At 49.4% G+C, this 25,612-nt stretch overlaps 1 protein-coding gene across 3 annotated transcripts in view; it reads left to right on the top strand.

Annotated features, from left to right (window-relative positions):
• SCN8A (sodium voltage-gated channel alpha subunit 8) overlaps positions 1-22,309 on the top strand; it is a 53,680-nt gene extending 31,371 nt beyond the window's left edge. For 2 of the 3 annotated variants that reach the window (XM_051641376.1, XM_051641378.1), the window contains 14 exons: positions 231-469; positions 886-1,059; positions 2,023-2,379; positions 3,454-3,924; positions 4,616-4,733; positions 5,411-5,565; positions 6,763-6,936; positions 10,728-10,850; positions 14,629-14,913; positions 15,652-15,705; positions 16,636-16,773; positions 17,483-17,587; positions 18,511-18,781; positions 19,677-22,309. In XM_051641376.1, coding sequence (XP_051497336.1) covers positions 231-469; positions 886-1,059; positions 2,023-2,379; positions 3,454-3,924; positions 4,616-4,733; positions 5,411-5,565; positions 6,763-6,936; positions 10,728-10,850; positions 14,629-14,913; positions 15,652-15,705; positions 16,636-16,773; positions 17,483-17,587; positions 18,511-18,781; positions 19,677-20,824 — 3,812 coding nt within the window. In that variant the 3' untranslated portion in view covers positions 20,825-22,309. The remainder of the gene's footprint in view (positions 1-230; positions 470-885; positions 1,060-2,022; positions 2,380-3,453; positions 3,925-4,615; positions 4,734-5,410; positions 5,566-6,762; positions 6,937-10,727; positions 10,851-14,628; positions 14,914-15,651; positions 15,706-16,635; positions 16,774-17,482; positions 17,588-18,510; positions 18,782-19,676) is intronic. The other variant, XM_051641377.1, reaches the window with a different exon arrangement.
• The last annotated feature ends 3,303 nt before the right edge of the window (positions 22,310-25,612 follow it).

Consider the following 25,612-nt stretch of genomic DNA (forward strand, 5'->3'; position numbering starts at 1 on the left):
AACTCTTTGAAGCTATTGCCAAACATCCTGGAGTGCTTGGGTTTGGAGTGTTGTGTGTACATGTGGCAAAACCTTGTATTTGGCCCAAGAATGTTGGGTTGTTGTGCAAGGAGACATGAGAGGGTCACGACAGGCAGGAACAAGCAGTTTTAGTCATGCTGAACATCAGGGATCCAGCAGCCTTGGAGGTGGAGGCTCAACTCTATTGCTGTTCTGGTTTGTACCTGCAGAACTGGAAGAGTCACAGAGGAAGTGTCCCCCTTGCTGGTACAAGTTTGCCAACACATTCTTGATCTGGGAATGCCACCCATACTGGATCAAGCTGAAGGAGATCGTGAACTTAATTGTCATGGATCCTTTTGTTGACTTGGCCATCACCATCTGTATTGTGCTGAACACCTTGTTCATGGCCATGGAGCACCACCCCATGACCCCAGAGTTTGAACACGTGCTCTCCGTGGGAAACCTGGTAAGACAGTGTTGGTAAATATTCCTTAGGGATCTGCTCCAACTGGGATACCTTGCTTGTTAGTGTAGACTTAGACTGAAAGAGCAGCAGTTCCAGACTCCAGAGGACACTGAGCAGTGTGAGCTTGAACCTCACTGCCATCTGTGACAGCTCAGAGGTGTTTGCTAAGGGTGCCCTTCTCTGGTCAGATGGATGCTTAAACATCCATCTGTTAATTCCTGGTTTCCCTGGGTGGGTCAGTGATGTTTGTGCTGCACTGGAGGAGAAGAGGCAGCTGCAAACAGGCTCGTGGGGCTGGCACAGGCTGCACATTGGAGCTGGTGTGACAAGTTGTGGTGTTTGATAATTAGCCTGAAGATCAGAAAATAAGCAGATCTTTGCCTGTTCTCTGTCTGTCTCTCTCCTCACCACTCCAGGTGTTCACTGGAATTTTCACAGCAGAAATGTTCCTGAAGCTCATTGCCATGGATCCCTACTATTATTTCCAAGAAGGCTGGAACATCTTTGATGGGTTTATTGTCTCCCTGAGTTTGATGGAGCTGAGTCTGGCAGATGTGGAAGGACTTTCTGTGCTGCGATCTTTCCGACTGGTATTGAGTGTTTCAGTCCTCTTTGAATGGTTCTATCTTGGAGCTGCTAGAAAGCATAAGAAAAGGCCACTTTTCTCTCAGTTTAAGGAGCAGACAGATGGAATAATGGCATTTTTATGGTCTCTTCTTACTTCACAACTGCTGTTCACGAGATCTGAGCAGCTCGTGGCATTTAGGCAGTGAAGGAGGACCTGGAGGTATCTTGGTGTAGGGAACTTGACAGGGATGGAGAGGGAGGGACCACGTTAGGATGTCCTGCTTATTCATGTGGCCGGAGCTGGCAGGTTGTAGGTTGCAGTATGATCAGAGTGCTGGGCACTGACAGCCTTCCTGTGCTTTGACTTGTGCTGCCAGGGGTTAAGCTTTTGAAAATCAATTGATGAAAACCTCGAGGTTAGATCTTTGGGTGCAGAGGAACCATAACTGAGGTTGCCTTTTGCAAGGAGCACAGCAAAGCTCCTGCTGTTCCAGCTTCTGAAAGTCTTATCTCCAAAGGAGAGTCTCTGGAAATTAAGCTTTGATTGCATGTTCTGGATATGCCTGGAAATCAATTCCTTCTTTTTCCAGGGGAAGATGAGAAACATTCAGGGAAGAAAAAGGTGATGTTTTGTGACACACACTCTTGAAATCAGTCTCATGACTTTTTCGTGTCACAAAGTTTGCAGAGCAAGAAGGAAGCTCCAATACTTCTCCTTTGTAAAGGGAGACAGGAGGGGGGGATAACCAAGTAGAACATTCAGAGGGCAGTGAAACATTCCCTGCTCCCACTGACTTCAGTGGCAGCAGCATGAGCTTCTGTTTACATAAAATACAAGATGGTTCCTGCGTAGGAAGTGATTTTCTGCCTGATTTTCTTCTTTGTTTAAGGTGAAATTAAATTGTCATTTGTCTGGCTTGGGTTTTTTTGGCTTGGTTTTTGGTTTGTTGTTGTGTTGGCTTGATTTTATTTATTTTTGTTTGCAGCTGAGAGTCTTCAAACTGGCCAAGTCCTGGCCCACTCTGAACATGCTGATAAAAATCATCGGAAACTCAGTGGGTGCTCTGGGGAACTTGACCTTGGTGCTGGCCATCATCGTGTTCATCTTCGCTGTGGTGGGGATGCAGCTCTTTGGCAAAAGCTACAAGGAGTGTGTCTGCAAGATCAATCCGGAGTGTGAGCTGCCCCGCTGGCACATGCACGATTTCTTCCACTCCTTCCTTATTGTCTTCCGTGTGTTGTGTGGGGAATGGATTGAGACCATGTGGGATTGTATGGAAGTAGCAGGACAGGCCATGTGCTTGATTGTCTTCATGATGGTCATGGTCATCGGAAATTTGGTGGTCAGTAAATGGTTACTGATGGTCTTTCTTGGTTGCCTCTGGGTGGGGTAGGTGATGGGGAAGACCACAGGAGCAGGGAGCGATGATTCGTGGGGCTGTTCCAGCTCTGTTGGGGTCCTTCCTGGCCTTTGGTAAACCAACAGGCCGTGGACTTTGGTAGCACAATGTTAGGGATGTGCTTTGCTTGACTAGGGCCTGGAACAGCTGCCCACAAATAGAGCATCTGAGCACTTTGAAATGAAAGCTGGAGGTACAAACCCCCCCAGCCCAAGGGGACAGACCCAGACCTTGGCTGAGGGAGTGAAAGCAGCTCAAAAGGAGCCAAAACTGGCTTTTCACATGCCAGGAGAGGAAATAACTTGGCAGGCAGGGGAAGGTTAAAATCAGGTTGGAAGGTTCTGTTGCAGTCTGCCCACTGGCTCAGTCAGGAGGTTCAGTTGAAGAGCTGAGTGGTGGAGCTGCTCAGCCTGTTGAGTGGGAGGTTAGACTGGAGCAGGATGTTTCCTTCTGGTCCTAAATTGTATGAAGGGAAGTCTGTGGAGGGAAATGGAAGCAAGAAGGAAGTGGTGTGAACAGTTGCATGTCTTCAGAGGAGTGTCGTGAGGACTTGTCTTGCCAAGGGGATTTTGGCAAAATAAGTCTTGGGGACTGTCACTAGACGAGGGCAAGGAAGAAGAGCTGAGAGTGGTGGCTAAAAATGCCTGGATTTGTCCCATTTCCTTTGAGCCAGAGATGGGATTAAACCCGCAACGCTGAATGTAAATCCCTCGGGTGGCTGCTGCTTACACCCCTCTCTTGAGCACCTGCAAGGGGATCTGTGCCCTGGACCCTTTTCCCTGCACCCAAGCCCTGTGAGCCCAGGGTGCTGCACAGGGTTCCCCCTGACCATGGCACACGTTGCAGGATCAGTGTCTTGTCCCTTGAGTCCTGGGTGCCTCGATGGGTCTGTGGGACATCAGGGCTGGTTCTCAGCGGGGTGTTGGAGGGCTCAGCAGGACTCGGGTGGCTAAATCCTCCTTTGGAAATCAAACCCTTGTGTGGCAGCTCTGCCAAGCCTGCCTTCTTCTCTTCCAGGTGCTGAACCTGTTCTTGGCCTTGCTGCTGAGCTCCTTCAGCGCCGACAACTTGGCAGCCACGGATGACGACGGGGAGATGAACAACCTGCAGATCTCGGTGATCCGCATCAAGAAGGGCATCGCCTGGACCAAGGCCAAGGTGAGGGAGTTCATGCAGGCCCACTTCAAGCAGAGGGAGGCAGATGAGGTCAAGCCCTTGGATGAGCTGTATGACAAGAAGGTGAACTGCATCGCCAACCACACCGGGGCCGATATCAACAGGGACATTGATTATCAGAAGAACGGCAACGGCACCACGAGCGGCATCGGGAGCAGCGTGGAGAAGTACATCATAGATGAGGACCACATGTCCTTCATCAACAACCCCAACCTCACTGTCCGGGTGCCTATTGCTGTGGGGGAATCAGATTTTGAAAACCTCAACACAGAAGATTTCAGCAGTGACACAGACCCTGATGGCAGCAAAGAGGTAGGATGAGGTGCCAGGAATTCATTCTGCTCCTTTGGCCCTCGTGTCAGTGCCTGGAAGCATCTTGGGAGGGAGAGCTTGATAGTTCCAGCACCAAACTTCTCTTTATGTTATTATAATTATTCTATTAGGGGTCATGGATTAAAACTGGAAGAGGGGAGAGTTAGGTTGGATGTTTGGAAAAAATTCTGGATTGTGAGGGTGGGGAGAGCCTGGCCCAGGTTGCCCAGGGAAGCTGTGGCTGCCCCATCCCTGGCAGTGTTGAAGGGCAGGTTGGATGGGGCTTGGAGCAGCCTGGGCTGGTGGGAGGTGTCCCTGCCCATACAGGGGGTTGGATCTAGATGATCTTGAAGGTCCCTTCCAACTCAAACCATTCTATGATACTATTATAATTATTATTATATATAATCCTTAGATGATTATATTATTTTATATTGTTGTCTTTGCACTCAAGACAGAAGTTTCTTGTGCTAGTTGCTCTGTGGAGAGCCAGAAATACTGATACATGGAAAGAATATAAATACTTAATACTCTTCTGTTGCCATGAGATGTAGACTGGATCAAGATCTCGATGAGGTGAAGTGAGGACCCAGCTTCTGTTACAGTAAATCTGATGAACAAATTGCTGAGTCATCAGGAAGCTTGATGGGAACTAATTACCAATTGGATGGGGTTTTATTTTCTGTTCAAGAAACTTGATGATACCAGCTCCTCTGAAGGCAGCACCATTGATATAAAGCCTGAAGTGGAAGAAGTCCCTGTGGAGGCACCAGAGGAGTATCTGGACCCAGATGCCTGCTTCACAGAAGGTAAGCTGACCATGAGTGGAGCAAGAAGCCTCTGAGCTGGTCTGGGGACCTGTGAGCTTGCCTTGAGGTCAGGTCAGTCTGGACCAGGGCTGGTGGCAGCTGATTTTGAGACCCTTCTGGACCCCACATCACAGGGGAGCTAGATCAGAAGAATGTGCAGAGTAAAAACCTTGGAGATCTAGTTGCCATTGCAAGGATCTAGATGACCTGCAGGTTGGCCAGGTTGATCTTTTGTACAATTGGTGCCTTGAGTGCTGAGAGGCAGGAGGATCTGGCTTCTGGTTGGGATTTTTTCCCTTCTGTCACTGGCCTCAATGTCTTTCAGCAACTGACCCATTACAAGTATTCCCATGACAAAGATACTTTAAGTGGTTCAAGGTTATTTTAGCAGCAGGTTTTCCATTCCTCTTCTGTCAAGTGCATGGGACCTCACTAGGTACAACCAGCTTCATCTCTTCACAAATTGATGTTCATTCAGGTGCCCAGATCCAGAAGTAGCCAAATAATCATAAAATCCTCACCAACACAAGAGCTTGAACTGAAACTCAAGAGTGTTTTGTGTTGTTGGCATCAAAACTCTACTTCTAGACATGGACGATTTGATGGTCTCACCTTAAATCATCTGTCACCTGGCAAAGCTGGGGCTCACCCCCCCTTGTGCCCTGTCCCCTGTGCAGGTTGTGTGCAGCGCTGCAAGTGTTGTCAGGTCAACATTGAGGAGGGGCTGGGGAAGTCTTGGTGGACCTTGAGGAAGACTTGTTTTCTGATCGTGGAACATAATTGGTTTGAGACTTTCATCATCTTCATGATCCTCCTGAGCAGTGGGGCCCTGGTGAGTAAGGTAGAGAGAGAAGTGGAGCTCAGCTGAGCTGGGGGACGTAGAACTGGGAAAGCTGGATGGAGGAAATGGGGGGGGAAAGTGAGCTGGGGGGCTTCTTAGCTGGGGAACAGCACAGGTCCCTTGTGGCAGGTGCTGCACAAAAGCCTTGACTGATGCTCTTTGTTTAGTTTCAGTCAAGAGTGAAGTCTGAAAGGCTGCAAGTTGAGTTCTGGTCATAACTTGGCTAGAAACATGAGGATTTTGGACAAATTCAGCCCCTGTTATTTTCCTGTTACTGAGTAAGAACATTTCTACTCCCCTGTCTTCACTTGCCCGTGTTTGCAGAGCTTCCTGAGCTCCTGCTGTTACAAGACACAAATGATCACTACACTTGTTGGCTTTCACACAGTGCACTGAGTGTTCAGGAGGGAAGGTTGGACAGCAAACAACTGCAAGGACCAGTTTCAGGACAGAAGTCCCCAGGGATGTGTCCACAGCAGTAGCCTGGTTCTCTTTCACAGCTTTCATGTCCTTCCAGTGTCTGAAGGGGCTCCAGGAAGGCTGGGGAGGGGCTTTTCACCAGAGAGGGCAGTGATGGGACAAGGGGTGATTGTTTTAAACTGAAAGAGGGGAGATTTAGGTTGGACATCAGGAAGAAATTCTTCACCATGAGGGTAAGAAGGTGCTGGAACAGGTTGCCCAGGGACATTGTGGCTGCCCCATCCCTGGAGGTGTTCAAGGGCAGATTGGATGAGGCTTGTGCAGCCTGGGCTGGTGGGAGGTGTCCCTGCTCATAGCAGGGAGGTTGGAACCTGATGATCTTTAAGGTCCCTTCCAACCTTCACCGTTCTATGACAGTAATTAACAGTCTGGTTGCCAACACAGTCCCTTTTGGATGTGCTGAGCTGCAGAGAAACCTCCTGGGGTGTGTTGCTGCAGTGGTACCAGCTGCTGGTCACGGGGATAGAAAGGCTGGTGCTGAGATCCCTAAAGGCAGAGAAGTTCTTGTGTCATTTATTCAGGACTTTGCTTTTTGGGGGCTTGTTCCTTTGGTCTGGCATTGCAGTGTTGCAACTCCCAGAGCAGCTGAGGTGCAGTGCTGAGCAGTCACCCCACTGCCCATCCCAGTCTTGAACGAGCTGCTGGATAACGACGTGGAACTAAGGAAGAAATCCCATGTAATGACACGAGTCCCTGGTCATTTCCCAGGCTTTTGAGGATATTTACATAGAACAGAAAAAAACCATCCGGACCATCCTGGAATATGCAGACAAGGTCTTCACTTACATTTTCATCCTGGAGATGCTGCTGAAGTGGTGTGCTTATGGCTTCGTCAAGTTCTTCACCAACGCCTGGTGCTGGTTGGACTTCCTCATCGTGGCTGTATGTATCCTCTCCTCCTCATTTCTGGGGGGAACAAAACCAAAAAGTTAGTTAAAAGAAGGCTGGGGTGGTGTTTTCTCCTGAGAATTGTCCTAACTGAGTCACATGTGTCATGTGGGTTCAGTCCCAGGGATCTTAAGTTTCCAAAACAAGGATAAAACCCTCGAGCCCCTGGTGCTGGTGTTTCCTGTGCAGCTCTGGAATTGCAGAGGCCAAGGAGGGTTTGCCAGCCCTTGGCTCTTCTGCTCTGCTGAAAATACTGTTCCTAAGAGGCTTGTCTGCATCTTGAGCTGCTGGAAGGTGTTAACAGTGGGAGAACTTGTGCAGATGTGGTGTTCCTTGGGGACATCCTTTCTGTGGTCGTTTGCTTGTGTAGTTAGTGACAGGAGATGATGATGATGAGACAGGCAGAGTCTTCCCATCCTACCCCCTAACAGGGTCTGTTGGGCACAGATATTTGTGAGAACCTGAAGTACTTGCAAAGCTGAGTGTGCAAAATGAAGTTCAGCATCATCCTTTTTCTGGTAAAAAGATCTAATGCCCAGGAGAGAAGCAGGAGCATTTGAAACAGCAAAGGCAGTTTGGAGCCAAGAGGTTGTAACAGGAACAAGGGAAACCATCAGTCTGGACAGTTCAGCACGTGGTTGCCCTGGAATTCCCCTGCAGAACATCTTGGGAGGGAGAATGAAGTTGAGAATGAAAAGGGAAGAGACAGTAGAGGGAAGCTGTAGCAAGACATTTGGCTCTGAAGCACAGCAAGGCCTTTTAAAATAAGGGGAACTGAGGCTGTCAAAAGTGGTGGAAAATGATGCAGTTGGTAGGACTTGAAGTCTGAAGAGCTACCAAAACAGGGACTTTAGAATCCTGAGTGTTTGGATCCTTTTAAAACGTTCCATCACATCCAGTTGTGAAGCAGTGTCCTCAGGGAATGTCCCCAGAGTAAGTATTTTTAAAAATCAACTCTTTTTTTTTTTTTTTCCCAAGCTTCTTATTTGGAACATTTTGAATATGATTCAGTTTGTGAAGTTGCTGTTCAGTGACATTATCACTCTGGAAATATTTCTGAGTAGGTGGAGGAGCCATGCTTGGAATTCAGGGGCAGAAGTGACTCAGTATGTCTGTGCTTCCTGTGGAAAACTGAATTTGTAAATGATATTTTTTAAAAAGTCCTCTCTGGTCCCCTTAACACCTTTTAACACACATCTTGAAGAAATAACTCTTCTGAAAATAACACTGTGGCTCTTTCACTGCCTTAAGATGAAGTGTAAGTGCTAACATGGAAGGTAGGATGAGCTGCCATCTATTCTTCTGGGCTGTTTTGGGGAGAGTCTTCCAGCAAATCACATTTTTTGTGGGGGTTCTTTGTTTAAAATTCCACCAGCAGCTGAGCACAAAAGCAGCATTCACAGCCCTTATGCTTCATGTTGGGAACTGAATTCCAGCTGCTGGGAGCAAAGTGCAGTTTCATCGACAGATGTTCCAAGTTTTATTTGCTGCCCCCAATATCTGGTGGAGTAAAGAGGAGGAACTTCCCAGCCAGGTGACACGTGGACAGGGAGTCAATAAGTGTGTCTGTACCAGGGGCCTGAGGTCCCAGGAGAAATTTCTCTTGGCAATTGGGTTTTTGTCTGCAAAAAAAACCCCAACCTGTGGACTCGAGTTGCCAGAATCTGACTCGACAACATCTCAGCATCGTGTCCTGTGTCTGTTCAATCACTTCTTTTCCTTCCCCCCTCCCAAATGGCCGGGTGTGGTGTGGCTGGAGGCAGGATGGCAGCTGCAAACTGGCAGAGACTGAGCCTTTGCATCAGAACCACCCTCTTGAATCCTATTTTCCAGGTTTGGTAGCGTTGTCAAATCACCCTCCTCTGGTTCCCAAAGCGTGGGGGGTGTATTTGTGACAACAGAGTCTTTTTCTGGGTGTTATTGAAGGCTTTTCAGTCAATCTGGAATTCCTTTTGTCTGACACTGGTGCCTGCTGTGTCTTCTGTCAGGGTGTCCCAGGAGAACAAACTGACCATCAGAGCTCCAGGGGCCTTTAGACCTTTCCTTGCCCTTAAGTTTCCTACCTGGGAACGAGGTGTTACCTGAAGGGGAAGAAGCTCTAAGAGGATTCAGTGAGGCCTGTTTCCTGTGTTATACTCACGGGGTAAAATGTTGTAATTCTCTCTAGATGGAGCCTGCAGCCCATCCCTCCAAATCCCATCCAGATTTTGGAATCTGGGACCATTAACATACCAGTGTCTGTGTGGCCTTGGTCCAGTCCTGAGCAAGCTGATCACAAAGGCTTTGCTGTAAACCTCTGCAACACCCCTGGCCTGTTTGCAATCAGTTTCATTTTAAAATCAGTTTCATTTTAAAATCAGAAAACCACAGGATAAAAAAAAAAACAAACCAAGAGCCACGTTGCCACATATTTGAGCCTCTGATTGTGGGGCAGGGATGAAGACAGAAGCACAAACAGGAACATGAAATGAAATCTCCCAAGTTTTCCCACATGTTCATGCCTTTGAAACCTGGTGCTGAAACGTGTGGATCAGGAATCATCCTTGGAATGAATTTCACATTATTATCTTAATACTCCTCTTTTTAAAAGAGAATTCTAAGTAGGAAGTGTCCTGAGAATGAAGCTAAACCCCACCTGGTGGAGGAGGAGGTCTCGTTTTTCTGGTGTTACTGGATATTGGTGTCTTTCTTTTCTTCCTTGAAGGTTCATATCCGTGTCTGTAACGTGACAGCAGCCAAAAATGGGAGCTGGTGGGATGCTGGTGCAGTGGTGTCTGTAGATCTTCTTTCCATAAGGCCAAGTCCTGTCTGATCTAAAGAGATTTCAGTCAGGCTGCTGCCCTAGAGGCACCTGCCAGGTCACGAGTAGGTGGCCCCAAACAGTTGGTTAAGAACGTTCAGTAGCTCACAAGTGGGGAGTCTGAAGCAGGTTCCAGACTGCTGAAGCAAACAGGTTGCCCTGGTGGTTGTGGTGTTGAAAAGTGGTGGTAAGATTCGTGACAAGAAGTGTGTCCCCAGCCTTGTCCCCACATCCGTGTCCACGCCCCGCGGGCGCTGCCCGGCACTTGGGTGGACTCACCATCCTCATCCTCCCTCTGAGGTGCTCACAAGTGTCACCAGAGCTTCAAGCAGGCAAAACAAGTGCCTGACAGTTGCTCTGTTGTTACAGGCAGAGAAACCAACCCCGCCAGCCCCGGGGTTTGGGGCAGGGAAGGAACCAGTGGCGACGGGGTCAGCGTTGACGTTGGTCAGGATTGTTTTGGCAGGAGGAGCTGGGCCACCTGGCCTGTCCCTGGAGGCCCTGGATGAAGCCCCACCACGGTGGCTTGCTGTAGGAGTTGAGGGCAGTTGGTGCAGTGTGTGTATTTATCTGTATTCTTTCTCATAGGTACCTTTAACATTTGTCTGGCTTCAGTTTAATGGGAGCCGCTGGGATCCTGCAGCCAGTTCAGGGCGAGGGTAAGGTTCATGTCCTCGTTTGGGCTCTTCCTTCCAACAGACCCCTTCTCCGTGTGTGTCTCTGCCTCTCTCTCACTTCTCTTTCCCCTCTGTTCTTTTCTTACACCTTTCTCAACCACATTATTTCCTTCCAGGTCGTTTCAGTCAAGTGAAGTAGGCAGCTGGTGTCGTGGCTTCGGTATTTACTGTGGGGCCACCCGGGCTGGCACTTGGGCTGGGCAAGCAGCGCTAGGGGACTCGTTCTAACAGTCTGGAACCTTTTGTTTTTTCTTTCTTTCTTTTTTTTCCTTTCTTTTCTTCTTTTTTTTCTTTTGTTCTCTGTGTAGGTCTCTTTAGTCAGCCTCATAGCTAATGCCCTGGGCTACTCGGAACTAGGTGCCATAAAGTCCCTTAGGACACTAAGAGCTTTGAGGCCTTTAAGAGCGTTGTCCCGATTTGAGGGGATGAGGGTAAGATGCCACGAGCAGCTGATCCTTCTGCATGCCTGGGGAGTGGTCTGGTTTGGTTTTGGTTTCGGTTTTGGTTTTTGGTTGGTTTTGGTTTGGTTTTTTTTTTAAAAAAAAAAAAAAAAAAAAAAAAAAAAAAGCATGCTAGAACTGATCCAAACGGGTGGAAAGAAAATTCTCCAAAGAGAATCATTGATGCAGCTGCTGACTCGGTCACCTCTCCCGTGGATGTCCCCTCACCCTGCCCACTGCTGCACCCTCCCCTCTTTAAGAAAGGGAGATGCATTCAGCTGCCTCATGACATTAATTACTGGCCCAAACCACGTGCCATCTGTAGATGATGTTTAACACTTGGCTGTTCTCATGTAGCCTGGCTTCTACCTCTAGCATCCGAGGGGGCTTCTCAGCTGTAACTTTTTTGATCTAGGGAGAATCACCAGGTGCAAAGAAGCAGAATTGGAACCACCTCAGTATCTCCAGCCCCTCGAGGCCTTGGCTGCTGGTGGAATTGGATTGAAAGACTCTTATCTGAGGGGTTTTTAAAAACACAATCTGTCTGCAAGGGGGGGAAAGGCAGCTTCCTTTCTGGGATCACTCAGGCCTTCAGGAAGGGACTGGCGGGGAGATCAGCTGCTTGAAAAAAAGGCTTTGGTTTAATTCCTCTTGTTGCACCTTGTTGTTCTCGGTCCAGTCTGGTGCTGACTGGAAGCCTTGTCTGGTAGTGAAGCTTTTCCTTTCCACTCCCTCCCTTTTCTCCTGCTTTATGGTCCCCTGTCCTGTCACTGTGCAACGAGCAACGAAGCACAAGCAAAGCATTGAACTTAACAAGCTTTCCTCAAATTGTTAGACAGCACCACTGCCCTGGGAACCTGAAGTTTCCCCAGGGTCTCACTACTTTGCCACTAATATTCTGGGGGTTTGGTGCTTTTTTTCCATTGGGGATTGAAATAAACTGGTAACAACACAAGAAACAAGTAAAGGGTACATGATATTAACGGGTTTCCCAGTTGCTTTTAAAACAGTGATGGATGTCTCTTGTGCTACATCCCAGCTAGGTCAGAGTTAGAGATGCTAAAACAGATAAAATGATATATTTTGAAAAAGAGAGAAGGGAAGAGCAGTTACAGTTTTACTTCAGGGTCTGACTGGAGTGATTCCACCTGGATCCCTCTGATCCCCTTTGCATTTGCTGTAGTGTAACTGAGCACAGACCAGCCTGAGAGGGGCAGGGAGCTGATGGGAACCCTCAGATTCCATAGGAAGTGATAGAAATAAATCATAACACATCCAGAGAGGGTTGTTTCTTCCCTGATGTCATCCTGCCACTATTTCTGTGTGTCACTTAGCTTAGTTCTCAACTTTATTATAGAATAGAGGAACAAAAGGATGAGAACTTTTCCATCAACACAAAGCCAGAGCTTTTGGTGGGCTGGGTTCAGGTCCCTCCTAAGAGGAGGATCAGAAAGGAAGAAAACATTAAACAGGCAGATAATTAAGCTCTTTTTCAGCAGGAGAGCAGCTGTGATTTCTGATGCACAACCAGGAGGTTCTCCTACTGAAACTGGGGGATTTTCACCACAGCAGAACTATTAGTTCAGACTGCAGCCCTGTTAGTTCCCTAAACCCAATTATTGCCCTTTATTTTGACTTGAGGAGAAGTGTTGCTGCCCTGAACAGTCACAGCACAGAGGCCTGAAGTGCCTTTGTAAAGGAAACATAAAATGTAGTTCTTTGCTTTTCTCTACTCCCTAGTAATCTGCATTGTCCAGAGCTTGCTCTGCTCTTCAGTTATTCAGGGAGTTGGACAGTCCTGCTATGACCCGTGCATGCCTGTTTGTCAGTCTGCACACAAAAGCCATGTTCCTTCTCTCACATCTTTTTTGGATGCTGGATGAATGTGACATCCTGTAAGTTCCTGGAGGAGATGGAGGCTTGTTTCACTGCAGTGATGAGCTGGGCTAAACCCCAGCGTGGGGGAAGCTGAAGGGCCTTAAACCCCCAGAGAGGTGCTGGTGTCCAGCAGCAGAGCATCCCATTGGGATGTGGAGCTCCTGGAGAAAGTCCAGAGGAGGCCACAGAGATGATGGGAGGGCTGGAGCAGCTCTGCTCTGGAGACAGGCTGGAAGAGTTGGAGTGTCCGGCCTGGAGAGGAGAAGGCTCCAAGGAGACCTTAGAGCAGCTTCCAGTGCCTGAAGGGGCTCCAGGAAAGCTGGGGAGGGACTTGGGACAAGGGCAGGGAGGGAGAGGACAAGGGGGGATGGATCAAAACTGGAAGAGGGAGATTTAGGTTGGATGTTAGGAAGAAATTCTTTAATATGAGGGTGGCCCAGGTTGCCCAGGGAAGCTGTGGCTGCCCCATCCCTGGGGGTGTTGAAGGGCAGGTTGGATGGGGCTTGGAGCAGCCTGGGCTGGTGGGAGGTGTCCCTGCCCATGCAGGGGAGTGGAAATAGGTGATCTTTAAGGTTCCTTCCAACCCATTCCGTGGTTCTATGGCCAAGACATGCTGTACCCAGCCTGGCTGGGGGGCTCAACTCTGCCCTGTGTCACCTAGTGAGGTGTCAGTGACCACCCATGACATTAGTTACCAGCTGTGACACTGCTCAGTGTCTGCATCGCTCTTGTCTTCAGTTTTCCTGCTCTGCTGCAGGACAGGCCCTTGCTGCTCCTGCATGTGCTGGTGGAGGAGGAGAGGGGACACTTGGGGGTGGCCGGGAGCCCTCGTGGCTCCAGTGCTTGAGGCCTCCCCAGTCACCACCGTGTGGTGGAGCAGCCTTTCAACACTAAGGCTGAGGGGGAAAAACAGTTTAGACCCTGCTCCTCTATTAACAGGATCTAAATCAGGAGATTGCAATAAAAGATTTAATATCCTGCTGACCTAACTCTATTAAAAGCCTCCTCGCTTACATTTGGTCACGTGCTGGCCAGGGATGCTGAGGGACATCCTGCTGCTCCCGGACTGTGACAGGCTAAAATGAGGAGATAGTGGCAGATCCAAGCTCTGACAAAGCCCACCCTGGTTTCCTGCTGCGTTTGCTGCAGCCTGGAGGAAGGAACATGGCTTTTCTGTCTGCTGGAGCCTGCCCAGCTGCATGCTCAGCTGCCTGCCTGACACCCCAGGGTTGGCCTTGCTCCCAAACTTCATCTTGGTGTTCACAGCCACTCCCTGCTCGGTCTGAGCAGAGCAACACCAGGCTTGGTCCTGTCCCCAGCCCAGGGGGTGCCACCCAGTCTGCTGGTGGGAGCAGGAGACAAGCCTGGGAATGATAACAGCCTTGTTTGACAGTGGGGAATGGCTGGAAGGGCCACTGGCTGAGAAGAGCCATCAAATCCATCAGCAGAAAGTCCTCAGACTGGGCTCTGGGAAAGCTGGAGGAGCCTGGTTGTCCCCAAAGAAGAGAGGCTGAACCTCCACCGCTGGTGTGTCCCCCTCTCCCTTTTGGCAGCTAAAATGATGGAGAAGGGTGGCTCCTTTCACCAAAGAAGTGACCCAGATCAAAATCAAAACCCAGCCAACAACCCAGCCTGCTGCGTTTCCAAAGCAGAGCTCAAGCAGGTGGCTTTTAAAGCCCAGGTTGAACTTGAAATCGAAATTCTAAGCAGAATTTGGACCGCTTGGAACAAGTTCACTGCCAGCTTCTTCACCACAGCCCTGTCAGTGGCCTCCCCTCCCATTCCCCCCCCCCCAAAAAAAAAAAACAACCAACAAACCAGCTGTACTGGTGCTTGCTGTCTCCTGCCTCGTGTTTTATACTGAAACTTTTTCCCACCCCTTCCAACACAGGTGGTTGTCAACGCCTTGGTTGGGGCAATCCCTTCCATTATGAATGTCTTGTTGGTCTGCCTTATCTTCTGGCTGATTTTCAGCATTATGGGGGTTAACCTGTTTGCCGGGAAATATCATTACTGCTTTAATGAAACAGCTGAGGAGCGCTTTGAGATAGATATTGTTAACAACAAGACAGACTGTGAAGCTCTGATGCCACCCAACTCCACCGAGATCCGCTGGAAGAACGTGAAAATTAACTTTGACAACGTGGGGGCAGGATATCTGGCTCTTCTGCAAGTTGTAAGTGTTGCTTTTTCACCCTTTTAGACCCGTGTCTGTGAATGTCTGCAGGGCGGGTGTCAGGAGTGGGTCGGTCTCTCAGTGGTGCCTGCTTTAGGATGAGGGGAAACAGCACCAAGTGACAACACGGGAGGTTCCACCTCAAGATGAGGAGAAACTTCTTTGCTGTGAGGGTGACAGAGCCCTGGGACAGGAGGTTGTGGAGTCTCCTTCTCTGGAGGCTTCCAAGACCCATCTGGACACGTTCCTGTGTGACCTGCCCCAGATATTTCTGCTGCAGCAGAGGGGGTTGGACTTGATCTTCAGAGGTCCCTTCCAGCCCCTGTGATTCCATGATCTCTCTAGCAGTGGTAAATCCAAGCTGCTTCTAATGCTTTTTGACTTCTCACCCCTCTCTCTGAAATAATCTCCATCCAAATAATCCCACAGGATTAAGCCTGTTATTTTACCTTCTGTCTTGCTGCCCAGTCTGAGTCTCCCAGCACAGCAAGTGGCCTCAGCCTCTGCTCTTCAAAGACTCTACCAAACCCTTGGTGAGACAGCAGGAAACCTCTCGAGATTCATTTCATTTAGATTGAATTACATGAGGCTTAACCAAAATGATAATAAAATTCCATGTAAAGGGCAATCAAGTGCCCTGGACTCCTGGCCATGGCTGGGACAGATCAGACCTGCTCTTCTGCTTCTTGTGACTTCTTTCTAAGAGAACTTGTGGGTTGTTTGTTTTTTTTTTCCCAGGCTACTTTCAAGGGCTGGATGGACATCATGTATGCAGCAGTAGACTCCAGAAAGGTAACCACCAACTCACTTCCTACTATTTCACTCTGCTCTTTTGCTTTGGTAAAATCAAGGTAGGGGAGGAATGTAGAACTGTGCTTGTATTTTGTATTTAATGCTGTGATTGTTTCATATCCTGCAGAAAAGCCCCAGAAGGGCAGGGTTCTCTGGGTTACTTTAGGGTCAGGGAAAAATCCTGCTGGAATAGAAATACAGTGAAGAAAGGAACACAAAGAGGTTTCATCATCAGAATAAATGATGAGGAGGAATTAGCCAGGAGGTCCTTCATGGCCCTGACATCTGCAGAGGAGCCCAAGTGTTGGTTTGAATCCAGTTCTGAAGTGGTGTCTGGGTTGGAGCTCTTTCTTCAGGCACTTTTCTTGTTCCTGCCTGCTGGAATGTTGCAAATACCACTAGTTCCTTTTTTTTTTTTTTTTACTGTCTAGTTTTCTTCCTTCTCATGGTTTTAAGATTATTTTTTTAAAGTGGATTTTCTTGTCCTGCACTGAATGCAGGGTTGGAAAGTGGTGAGGCTGTGTCAGGAGAGGGTAAAAAGATGTTCTTTTTTGGTTAGCTGCTGGTCTGGCACATCCCTCTTCAAAAGAAAGAACAGTGTCTTCACTTTGGTGGTGCTTGTCAATTAAAATGCTCATTTCCTTTGTGATTTGCAAATCACTGAGCCCATTTACAGGGAAGGTTGAAGCTGTAGCATCTTGTGGTTCTGAAGATGAGCTCACCACCCTCCTGGTGGCTCCATGCAAATCCTTTTTGCTTCACCCAGTGTGAGGGCACCAACTTGCATCTCTAACCAGAGCTTTCTGCATCCTGCCTGACCTGGGGCACTTGGGAACAGGCTTTATTTGACCATATTGGTCTTTTGACTGTATGATGGCTTTGAACTCTCATTTCTTTCTCCTCTCATCCCCCCCCCCCCCGCCCCTTCAGCAAGAAGAGCAGCCCAAGTATGAGGACAACATTTACATGTACATCTACTTTGTGATCTTCATCATCTTTGGCTCCTTTTTCACCCTCAACTTGTTCATTGGTGTCATCATTGACAACTTCAATCAACAAAAGAAAAAGATACGTGCTCTGAGTGTGGGAGGGGAGCTGGGACCTGATGGAGGGAGGGTGTCCTCAGGCTGAGGGGGGTGGAACAAGGGCTGAGATGGGGGGTTTCAGTGAACTAAAGGCTGAGGGGGGGTGGTTCTGTGGAATAAAGGCTATGGGGGGTTGGTTTCAGGGCAATAAAGGGCTGAGGGCCCTCAGTGTGGGGCAGGAGCCTCCCTGAGAGCCGAGATCTTGGTGCCCACCTGAGAACAGGCTCAGGGAAGATGAGGGAGCCTAAAACTTTATGTAAAACTCTGCCTAGAAGAGCCCTTTTTCTCTAGCCTGCATTTTGTTGCATTTCTTGGGTGTGTTTTGGTTGGTTGGTTGGTTTGCCTTGACTAAAATACAGCCTGGAAGGCAGATTCCTTCCTTGTCCCTCCCTCCCCTCCTGCTTTTCTCTGGGAGCCAAGCTGAGGGTTGTGGGCAGTGCCTGAGCAACCTGGGTGTCCTGCTGAGGGGATGGGGCAGGACTTGGGGCCATAAAACGGGTTATTCCTTGGAAAAATACTCAGTTTTCTTTAAAAGTCAGGGTGCCTTGAGTATTACTGGAAGGTGTTGGTGTCTAAAAGAGCTGCCACCAACTTCCCATGTGGTGGGTGTCCTCCTGCCTGAGCTGGGATGTTGCTCCTGCCCCTGCTGGTGCCCCAGCTGATTGTAATCAGTTTTCCTTTTGCCCCTTTACTTTGGAGGTCAAGATATTTTCATGACAGAAGAACAAAAGAAGTACTATAATGCCATGAAAAAACTGGGCTCAAAGAAGCCTCAAAAACCTATTCCCCGACCTCTGGTGAGTACATTGGGAAGGGAATTGAAGGAGGGGGGGAACACAGACTTTCAAAGGAGCTTCAGCTTTTGTTCTGACTCATTCTGGACTCCACAGCCCCCTGGGCTCATCCTTAGAATTCAGGTTTGAGCTGAGAAAGGTTTAAATCCTTCAGCTGTGGTTGGTGTTAATCAGTTGGTTCACTTGAATCAACAAAACCAGCTGAGGCTGTAGGTGGAGAGCAGGAGACCTCCTGGCATTAGTGAGGAGGAGCTTGGACATTTCAGCCTGGTGGGGTACATTGGTGGAGCCCTGAGCTCTGGTCCTGCCTCCCTGGAAGGTTCTGCAGGTGCTTTTGGGGTGTCCTGTAGGTCACTGCTGCTCTGCCTGCCCCTGGAACCGGGCACAGGAGAGGCAGCTGGAATGGAGGTCAAGTGCCCAGGAGCCAGAACTGCCACTGCAAGGTAGACCTGGCTGCTTTCTCCAGTTGAGCATGGAAAGGCAGCAAAGAGGAAGATCTGCTGGGAGCAGGGTTTTAGGTACACCTTAGGGCACCTTCCAGTGTCTGAAGGGGCTCCAGGAAAGCTGGGGAGGGACTTTGGAAAAGGGCAGGAGTGAGAGGACAAGGGGGATGGATCAAAACTGGGAGACGGGAGATTTAAGTTGGACTTTAGGAAGCAATTCTTGGCTGGGAGGGTGGTGAGACCCTGGGCCAGGTTACCCAGGAAAGCTGTGGCTGCCCCATCCCTGGCAGTGTTGAAGGGCAGGTTGGATGGGGCTTGGAGCAGCCTGGGCTGGTGGGAGGTGTCCTGCCCATGCAGGGGGTTGGATCTAGATGCTCTTTAAGTCCCTCCAACCCAAACCATTCCATGATTTGATGAATTTGTTGCCTCATGGCAAATTTTTGCTCAGCCTGTTGGGCTCATGGTCCCTCTCCTGCCGCACAGAACCGCATCCAGGGAGCTGTCTTTGACTTTGTCACTCAGCAAGCCTTTGACATTGTCATCATGATGCTCATTTGCCTCAACATGGTGACCATGATGGTGGAGACGGACACCCAAAGCAAGAAGATGGAGGACATCCTTTACTGGATCAACTTTGTGTTTGTCATCTTCTTCACCTGTGAGTGTGTGCTGAAGATGTTCGCCTTACGGCACTATTATTTCACCATCGGGTGGAACATTTTTGACTTCGTGGTTGTGATTCTGTCCATCGTGGGTAAGTGTGACACCAGGTAGAGGTGTGTGAGTGCTGGGCTGCTTCCTTGGTGTTTGCTGAGTAGAGCACGTTCTTGGCTTTGCAGGGGATGGAGAGGGAGCAGGACTTGGGGCTTCTCTTTTTAGCCTTCTGAAGAGACCGTGGTAGAATCTGACACCTTGAAGTCCTGACTAAAGCCCCTTCCTCTCTCTGTCCTGGCCTTCCTTTCCAGTTGTGTGCAGTAAGACAATCATTCTCCCTGTCTTGAAAAATCAGAAATTTTACTCCCCTCACCAGAAGGTTTCAGTGGTTACTGACCCCTGAGAAGAGCTTTGCAGCCCTTCCTCCAGCCCTGTGGGATCTGCACTCGTTGCAGTTTGGTGGGATGTTGAGTCAATCTGTTTCCTCCAGGAGGTTCTGGCTTTTTCAGAGCCTAGAATACCCAGAACCTCAGAAATTCAACAGGGGCACCCAGACCCCTTGGCTGCCCACAGCTCTGCCCAGGTCTACTGACCAAACACTGACATTTAGAGCCTGCCCTGCAGCCTAAAGCTCAGATCCAGGTCTCTCTCATATTTATCTGACATATTTCTTTAGAACCTTCAAAAAAAAAAAAGTCAAGTCCATGGCCTGGCTCCCATGGCAGAGTTAGGCACCGAGAGCTGGACACCTCCAAGAAGCAGCTCACCCATCCTTCTCCAGGTGGAAGGGATCACTCTGCAGCTGCTCCTCCCTCCCTCTCCATTTAGGAGGAGGATTTAGGGAGCCAGAGCTGCCTCCAGGTGAGGCCTCTTCATCACGGCCCCCCTTGGGAGTCCTGAGCAAGGTGCTGTGCCCCCCAGCCCCTCCGCTAGGGCCGGAAGCTGCAGCCTGCACGTCTCCAGTGGTCACAGTTGCCCCTTGTCTTCTTCTTTAGGAATGTTCCTGGCTGAAATCATTGAGAAGTACTTCGTGTCACCCACTCTCTTCCGAGTCATCCGCCTGGCCCGCATCGGCCGGATCCTGCGTCTGATCAAAGGAGCCAAAGGGATCCGCACGCTGCTCTTTGCCTTAATGATGTCCCTGCCTGCCTTGTTCAACATCGGCCTCCTGCTCTTCCTGGTCATGTTCATCTTCTCCATCTTTGGCATGTCCAACTTTGCCTACGTCAAGCACGAGGCCGGCATCGACGACATGTTCAACTTTGAGACCTTTGGCAACAGCATGATCTGCTTGTTCCAGATCACCACGTCGGCTGGGTGGGATGGGCTGCTCCTGCCCATCCTCAACCGGCCCCCAGACTGTGACCTGGAGAAGGAGCACCCCGGGAGTGGCTTTAAGGGGGACTGTGGGAACCCTTCGGTGGGGATATTTTTCTTTGTCAGTTACATCATCATCTCCTTCCTGATCGTGGTCAACATGTACATTGCCATCATCCTGGAGAACTTCAGCGTGGCGACGGAGGAGAGCGCCGACCCGCTGAGCGAGGACGACTTCGAGACCTTCTATGAGATCTGGGAGAAGTTTGACCCTGATGCCACCCAGTTCATCGAGTACAGCAAGCTGGCAGACTTTGCTGATGCTTTGGAACATCCTCTCCGCGTCCCAAAGCCCAACACCATCGAACTCATCGCCATGGACCTGCCTATGGTCAGTGGAGACAGGATCCACTGTTTAGACATCCTCTTTGCCTTCACCAAACGTGTCCTGGGGGACAGTGGAGAGCTGGATATACTGAGGCAACAGATGGAGGAAAGATTTGTGGCATCCAACCCTTCCAAAGTGTCTTATGAGCCCATCACGACCACCCTGCGGCGCAAGCAGGAGGAGGTGTCGGCCGTGGTGATCCAGAGGGCTTACAGGGCTCGTCTGGCGCGACGGGGCTTCATCAGCCGCAGGCCCGTGACCACCAAGCTGGAGAATGGAGGCACCAACAGGGAGAAAAAAGAAGGGACCCCCTCGACAGCCTCCCTGCCCTCCTATGACAGTGTCACCAAACCTGAGAAGGAGAAACAGCAACGGGCGGAGGAAGGGAAACGAGAACGAGCCAAAAGGCAAAAACAGGTCAGGGAATCCAAGTGTTGAGACAAAACAAACAAACAATAGAAACCTACAAATTCCAATGTTTGCAAGTGGAAATAAAGATTGTTTACAAACTTCATGACATAGATCAATACAGAACAGCTGTGGAGACACTTACCTGAAGATCTTATACCAAACATAGTCTGCTTCCCATGTGACAGCGTTGCATCTGCAGCAGTGACCCACCACCTGGCTCCAGGACCCTTGTAAACAAACATGGAAACACAAAAAAAGGATTAAAAAAAACCAAAAAAATCATAATTAAAAAACAAAAGGATTTTCTATTTGGGCAGGTGGATACTGCATGTTCCACACCAGTCAGTGCAACTTAGGACAAAGAAGCAAAATCCAACACACAAACACAAACACACACAGAAAGAAAAACCTGCTGCTGGGATTTGTGTATTTTTTTTTTTTTTCCAAAGCAGCCAAAAATGGATTTGATTTTCCCATTTTTTTGTTGATTATGGAAAGAAAAAAAATCAACCAACCAACCCAGGAGTCACAACGTTCAAGGGTTTGTTCATGCAGAGCTTGGTTTGCATTTAGTTAAGCAGCCAAAAAAAAGAGTGAAAAAAACATTTAAAAAAAAGAGAAAAATGTTAAAACAAGTAAAACCAAAAAAAAAAAAAAGGGGAAAAACAAACCAACAAGAAACCAGCCACCCATTCAGCCCATGTCACCCAGTTGCCATCCTTGATTTGGTCTTTATTAGCTGCATTCTACTTTCCCCGTGGGCTTTACTTGGTTTGGGAAATGGGGTGATCAGGTTCCTTCAGCCTGGAGCCACCTCAGGCTGATTCCCCCCTCCAGAACAACAACACACCCCACACCACAAAGTGCTCGTTCAGTGCATAGACCCGACTTGCATGAAGGCATGAGGTGACCAGGGACCATGCATGAGGAACCATCACCCACCACACACAGCCCCGGCCACAGCAGCCTGCGAAGCCATAAATTCCAGGCACTCCCCTGGATTGGGAGAGACCTGTTCCCAGGCCCTTCCCTTCACCTCCCAGGCCTTAGTGGGGGAAAAAAAAAAAAAAAAAAAAAAAAAAAAAAAGAGGCAGATGAAATATTTGTGTCTGTTTAACTACTTGTCTTTTTTTATATATATATATTTTTTATTTTCCCCATCCAGCCCATCTTTGATTTTTCACACCCCCCCCCACCACTCTGGAATTAACCAAACTGAAGAGCTGCTCTGCCCTCAGCCAAGGGGAGAGGCTCAAACTGGGACTGGTTTGGTACCCCCTGTCACTGTAACCCCAAACTCCAGGGCTCCAAGCCCAGGAAGTTCATGTGTATCCTCCACCTCCTCTGCATTCATCTTGTTCCTTCTCCTGCAGGGGAGACATTTCTTGGTAGGTTTTTGGTTTGTTTTTTTTTTTAGAGAGGAGTGCTCAAGGAAAGCAGCAGGTTCCCTCTAGGTGTGTGGGGGGCTCAGCCAGGGCCAGGCCACGAGTAGGGGGTGTGGGGGGGTGGGGGGTCCAGGACAAGCCACACAGCCTTGGGTTGTCCCGTGGGATTCCTGCTCCAGGTGGGACTCAGACCCATGGGTGACTTTCCAAAACCTGCCTCCTGATCCCAGTGGTTGTGGTGCTGCCAGGTGGGTGGGGGGTGGTTCTGGATGTTGCAGCCCCTCCAGGACTATTCCCAAGGGCTGGGGGCTGGTGGAGGGGGCGGGGGGTCTTCACCTCCCCCCCATTCCTTCCCCTTCCAGCTCCCAGGGCCCGGTGGGAAGCGGAGCTGCCTCTGCCTCACCCTGCAGCACCATCAGCTCCTCCATCACCAGCCTCAGTGGCCCCAAATCCTCTTGGGTTCTTTTTTTTTCCTCTTTGGTGGTGGCCTCAGGACTAAACCAGCTCCCAGCTGCTGCTCTGGGTGAGCTGGTTTTTCCCTCAGGACACCCTTGGTGGTGGGACCCTCAGTGGCTTTTTTGGCTGGGGCAGGAACAGCGCGGGGACCACGTGGAGGGTACCCAGACCAGCAGGGAAAACAAACCAAACCCAACCCAGACAAGACAGCTCGATGGGAGGATGAAGCTCAGTTTGCATAATCTCACAACCCAGAAAAGTAATAAAAATAACCCCAGGAGTCACTTGAACTTAAAGTCACCCCAGGAAACCAAGCAGGAACCCATCAGCAGCCATCGGTGCCCTGGGCACACAGCAAGGAACCTTTTCTGTCCCCTCAGCTCTTGCCCCCCCACTTGCTCCTAGGATATGATGTATAATAACAACAGAAAATAAAACTACTTACATATGTACAGGCTACGTTGTAAACAGCACAAAGAGGAAAAAAAAAAAAAAGAAAAAAGAAAAAAAAAACAAGCTGAAAAGTGTGGTTGAACTTTTTAAGAGAATATTATAAATACTGTAATATATCCTTTTATTTTATCAGCATGCCTTTTTGTAAATACAAAGAACTACAAAACAACAAAAAAAAATAATAGAATGGCTTCTGGCTTATGCCATTGTCCATGGTTATTTTTATTTTTTTAATATTTTCCTGTTTTTTTTTTCTCCTTAGACTTTAGACAGCCACTCAGTGTCCCCTCACCAAAGGAAAAAGACAAACCCCAGCCCCCCCCCCCACCCCCCCCCCCATCCAAAACTAGACTGAAAAGAACAAATAAGCTTTCCTGCCAAAATGCTCTTTGCAAACCAGGTGGTTTTGAGGTTCCAATGTGCAATAAGTTGACCACGTCTATGCAAGATTTGGCTAAACTTCCTCCTTGTTCTCCAGCTGGGCTCTCGTAGGTGAAGCTTTGGTTCGTTTAGCATTCGTGCTGGCAAGTTCATTAAGCTCCTCAATTACTTTAAAATAAAAAAAAAGTCCCTTCAAACAATGGAGATTTAGTTCTTTTTTGAACATTAGGGCTGGATGAAATGCCCCAGGGCTGGTGACACTGGGGGGCAGAGGGAAGGGGAACGTTTCTCCAGCTGGTTGGTGGTGGGAGTTGATCCTTCTGCTCCAAGTTGGGGTTTTTTTGGGGGGTCAGGGTGGTTTTTCTCCCTTAGTTTCCTCCCCCCAGGGTAGAAATTTCCCTGGTTGTGGGTGCAGGGAGTGGTGGGTGAAGCTGTGGCTGGGGAGGAGACGTTGGCCCAAGAGCACCAGAGACTTTTGTGTCACACACACACACAGAATTTATATTCCAGGTTGCGGGAATGAAGCAGGGTGGGGTGGGAATGTCCATGGAAAATGCACAGCCAAAAAATCCAGCCCCAACAAGTAGCTCTTTTCCCTCCCTCCTTGGGAAATCCCCCCTCCTGGGCTCCCTGGTGCCTGTTTCCACCCAGCAGAGGGGAAAGGGGCAACAGAGAAACCCAGTGGAGCTGCTTGGCTCACTTTTCCTGTTCACCTTTTTTTACAACTCTAGAAGCCAACAAAACAAATTTAAATGAACCCTTGATGTCACACAGAGGCCACAACCCCCCCGAGGACAAATCCTTTAATTTTCTGCTGCAAAAAAAATTAATAAATTAAATAAATTAAACCTGTTAAAGCTGTAAAAGATCAATAGTGAAGATTAGTGTATTAGAAATTGCATGGTGGCTCATAATGATCTTACCCAACATGATTAACAATTACGTTACTATAAGCCAAAAGAAAATCAAATAAATGTTACCCTTTTCACTGTACAAGGTGAGGTTGTCGTGGTGTCCCAGTTATTTGCCTGGTTTCACTCTCCTTCTCCTCCATCCTCCCCCTCAGGGGGATTTTTGCAGGGTGGTTTTCATCTCAGGCGTGCAGAGGAGAGCAGGGTGAGGCCCAGGAGAAGCTGGTGGAAGGAAGGGTTTTGGTGTCCCTCAGTGCTGGGGGGTCTGTGGCTGCAGGGGGGGCTCCAGGGCTGGGCTGTGACCTGTGGCAGCTCGAGCTGGACCTGGACACATCCCCTGCTCCGTGCAGAGGGGTTGGTGCTGCCACCCACGTTGGACCTGCCCCCCCAGCTGCACTGGAGTCCCCCCCAAAGCAGAGCAGGAACCACCAGTGAGTCTGTCCCCCCTGGGCCACGCAGGGGCAGGAGCCACCAGCTCCCCTGCTGGGAACCTCCTGCTGGGGCACGTCCCTGCAAGACCAGCAGGTCCCATCCCTGCTTTCTCCAGAGTCAATACATGTCCCCCATGCAGTGACAAGGACAGGTTGGTGGGGACCCCACCCACACTCGGGGCACGAGCCCTCCTGCTCCCTCTGGGGTCCTGCTGAAGGTTTTTTCCCTGTGCTTGCTCCCCCAGCCCCCTCCTCCTCCTTGGTTTTATTCTCTGTTCCATTTCACACGAAAGAAAGAGGAGGATGAAGCCGGGGGAGGGAGGGAGGAAGGTGATAAACCAGGGAGAGCTGAGAGCTCCATGTCTGAACTTTGAGTTCCTTTGTACTGTACATCTTTTCACGTTGGAATTTGCAATAAAGAGGTCTGTCCATCTTGTTTTAACAACTCCTGGCTCCCCGTCCTTCTGTTACCTTCACACAACAGCAACCACCACCCCCCCCAGCCCCTCACTGTGCCCCCCCAAGTCCCCCATCCTCAGCTCAGCCAGGTCATCACTCCTGCAGGAGAGACACCAGCAGCAGAGGCAGGTTCCTGTGATGGATTTCCAGCGTTGAGCTGATCCAAAGCCTGGATCTCTGGATCCAGCCCTGAAGTAGTCCCCAGGCTCCTCATTTTGGGGGCAAAGTCACATCTTAGAGCCCACCAGGGTCTCCACACAAAGCTCATGCCTCACAGGGCATATTTGGGCTGGCTTTTCCTGCTTTGGGGAGTGCTGCATTCCATCAGGGGACAAATCC

The sequence above is a fragment of the Apus apus genome, chromosome 28 (genome assembly GCF_020740795.1).
Source record: "Apus apus isolate bApuApu2 chromosome 28, bApuApu2.pri.cur, whole genome shotgun sequence".
Taxonomy (NCBI): Eukaryota; Metazoa; Chordata; class Aves; order Apodiformes; family Apodidae; genus Apus; species Apus apus.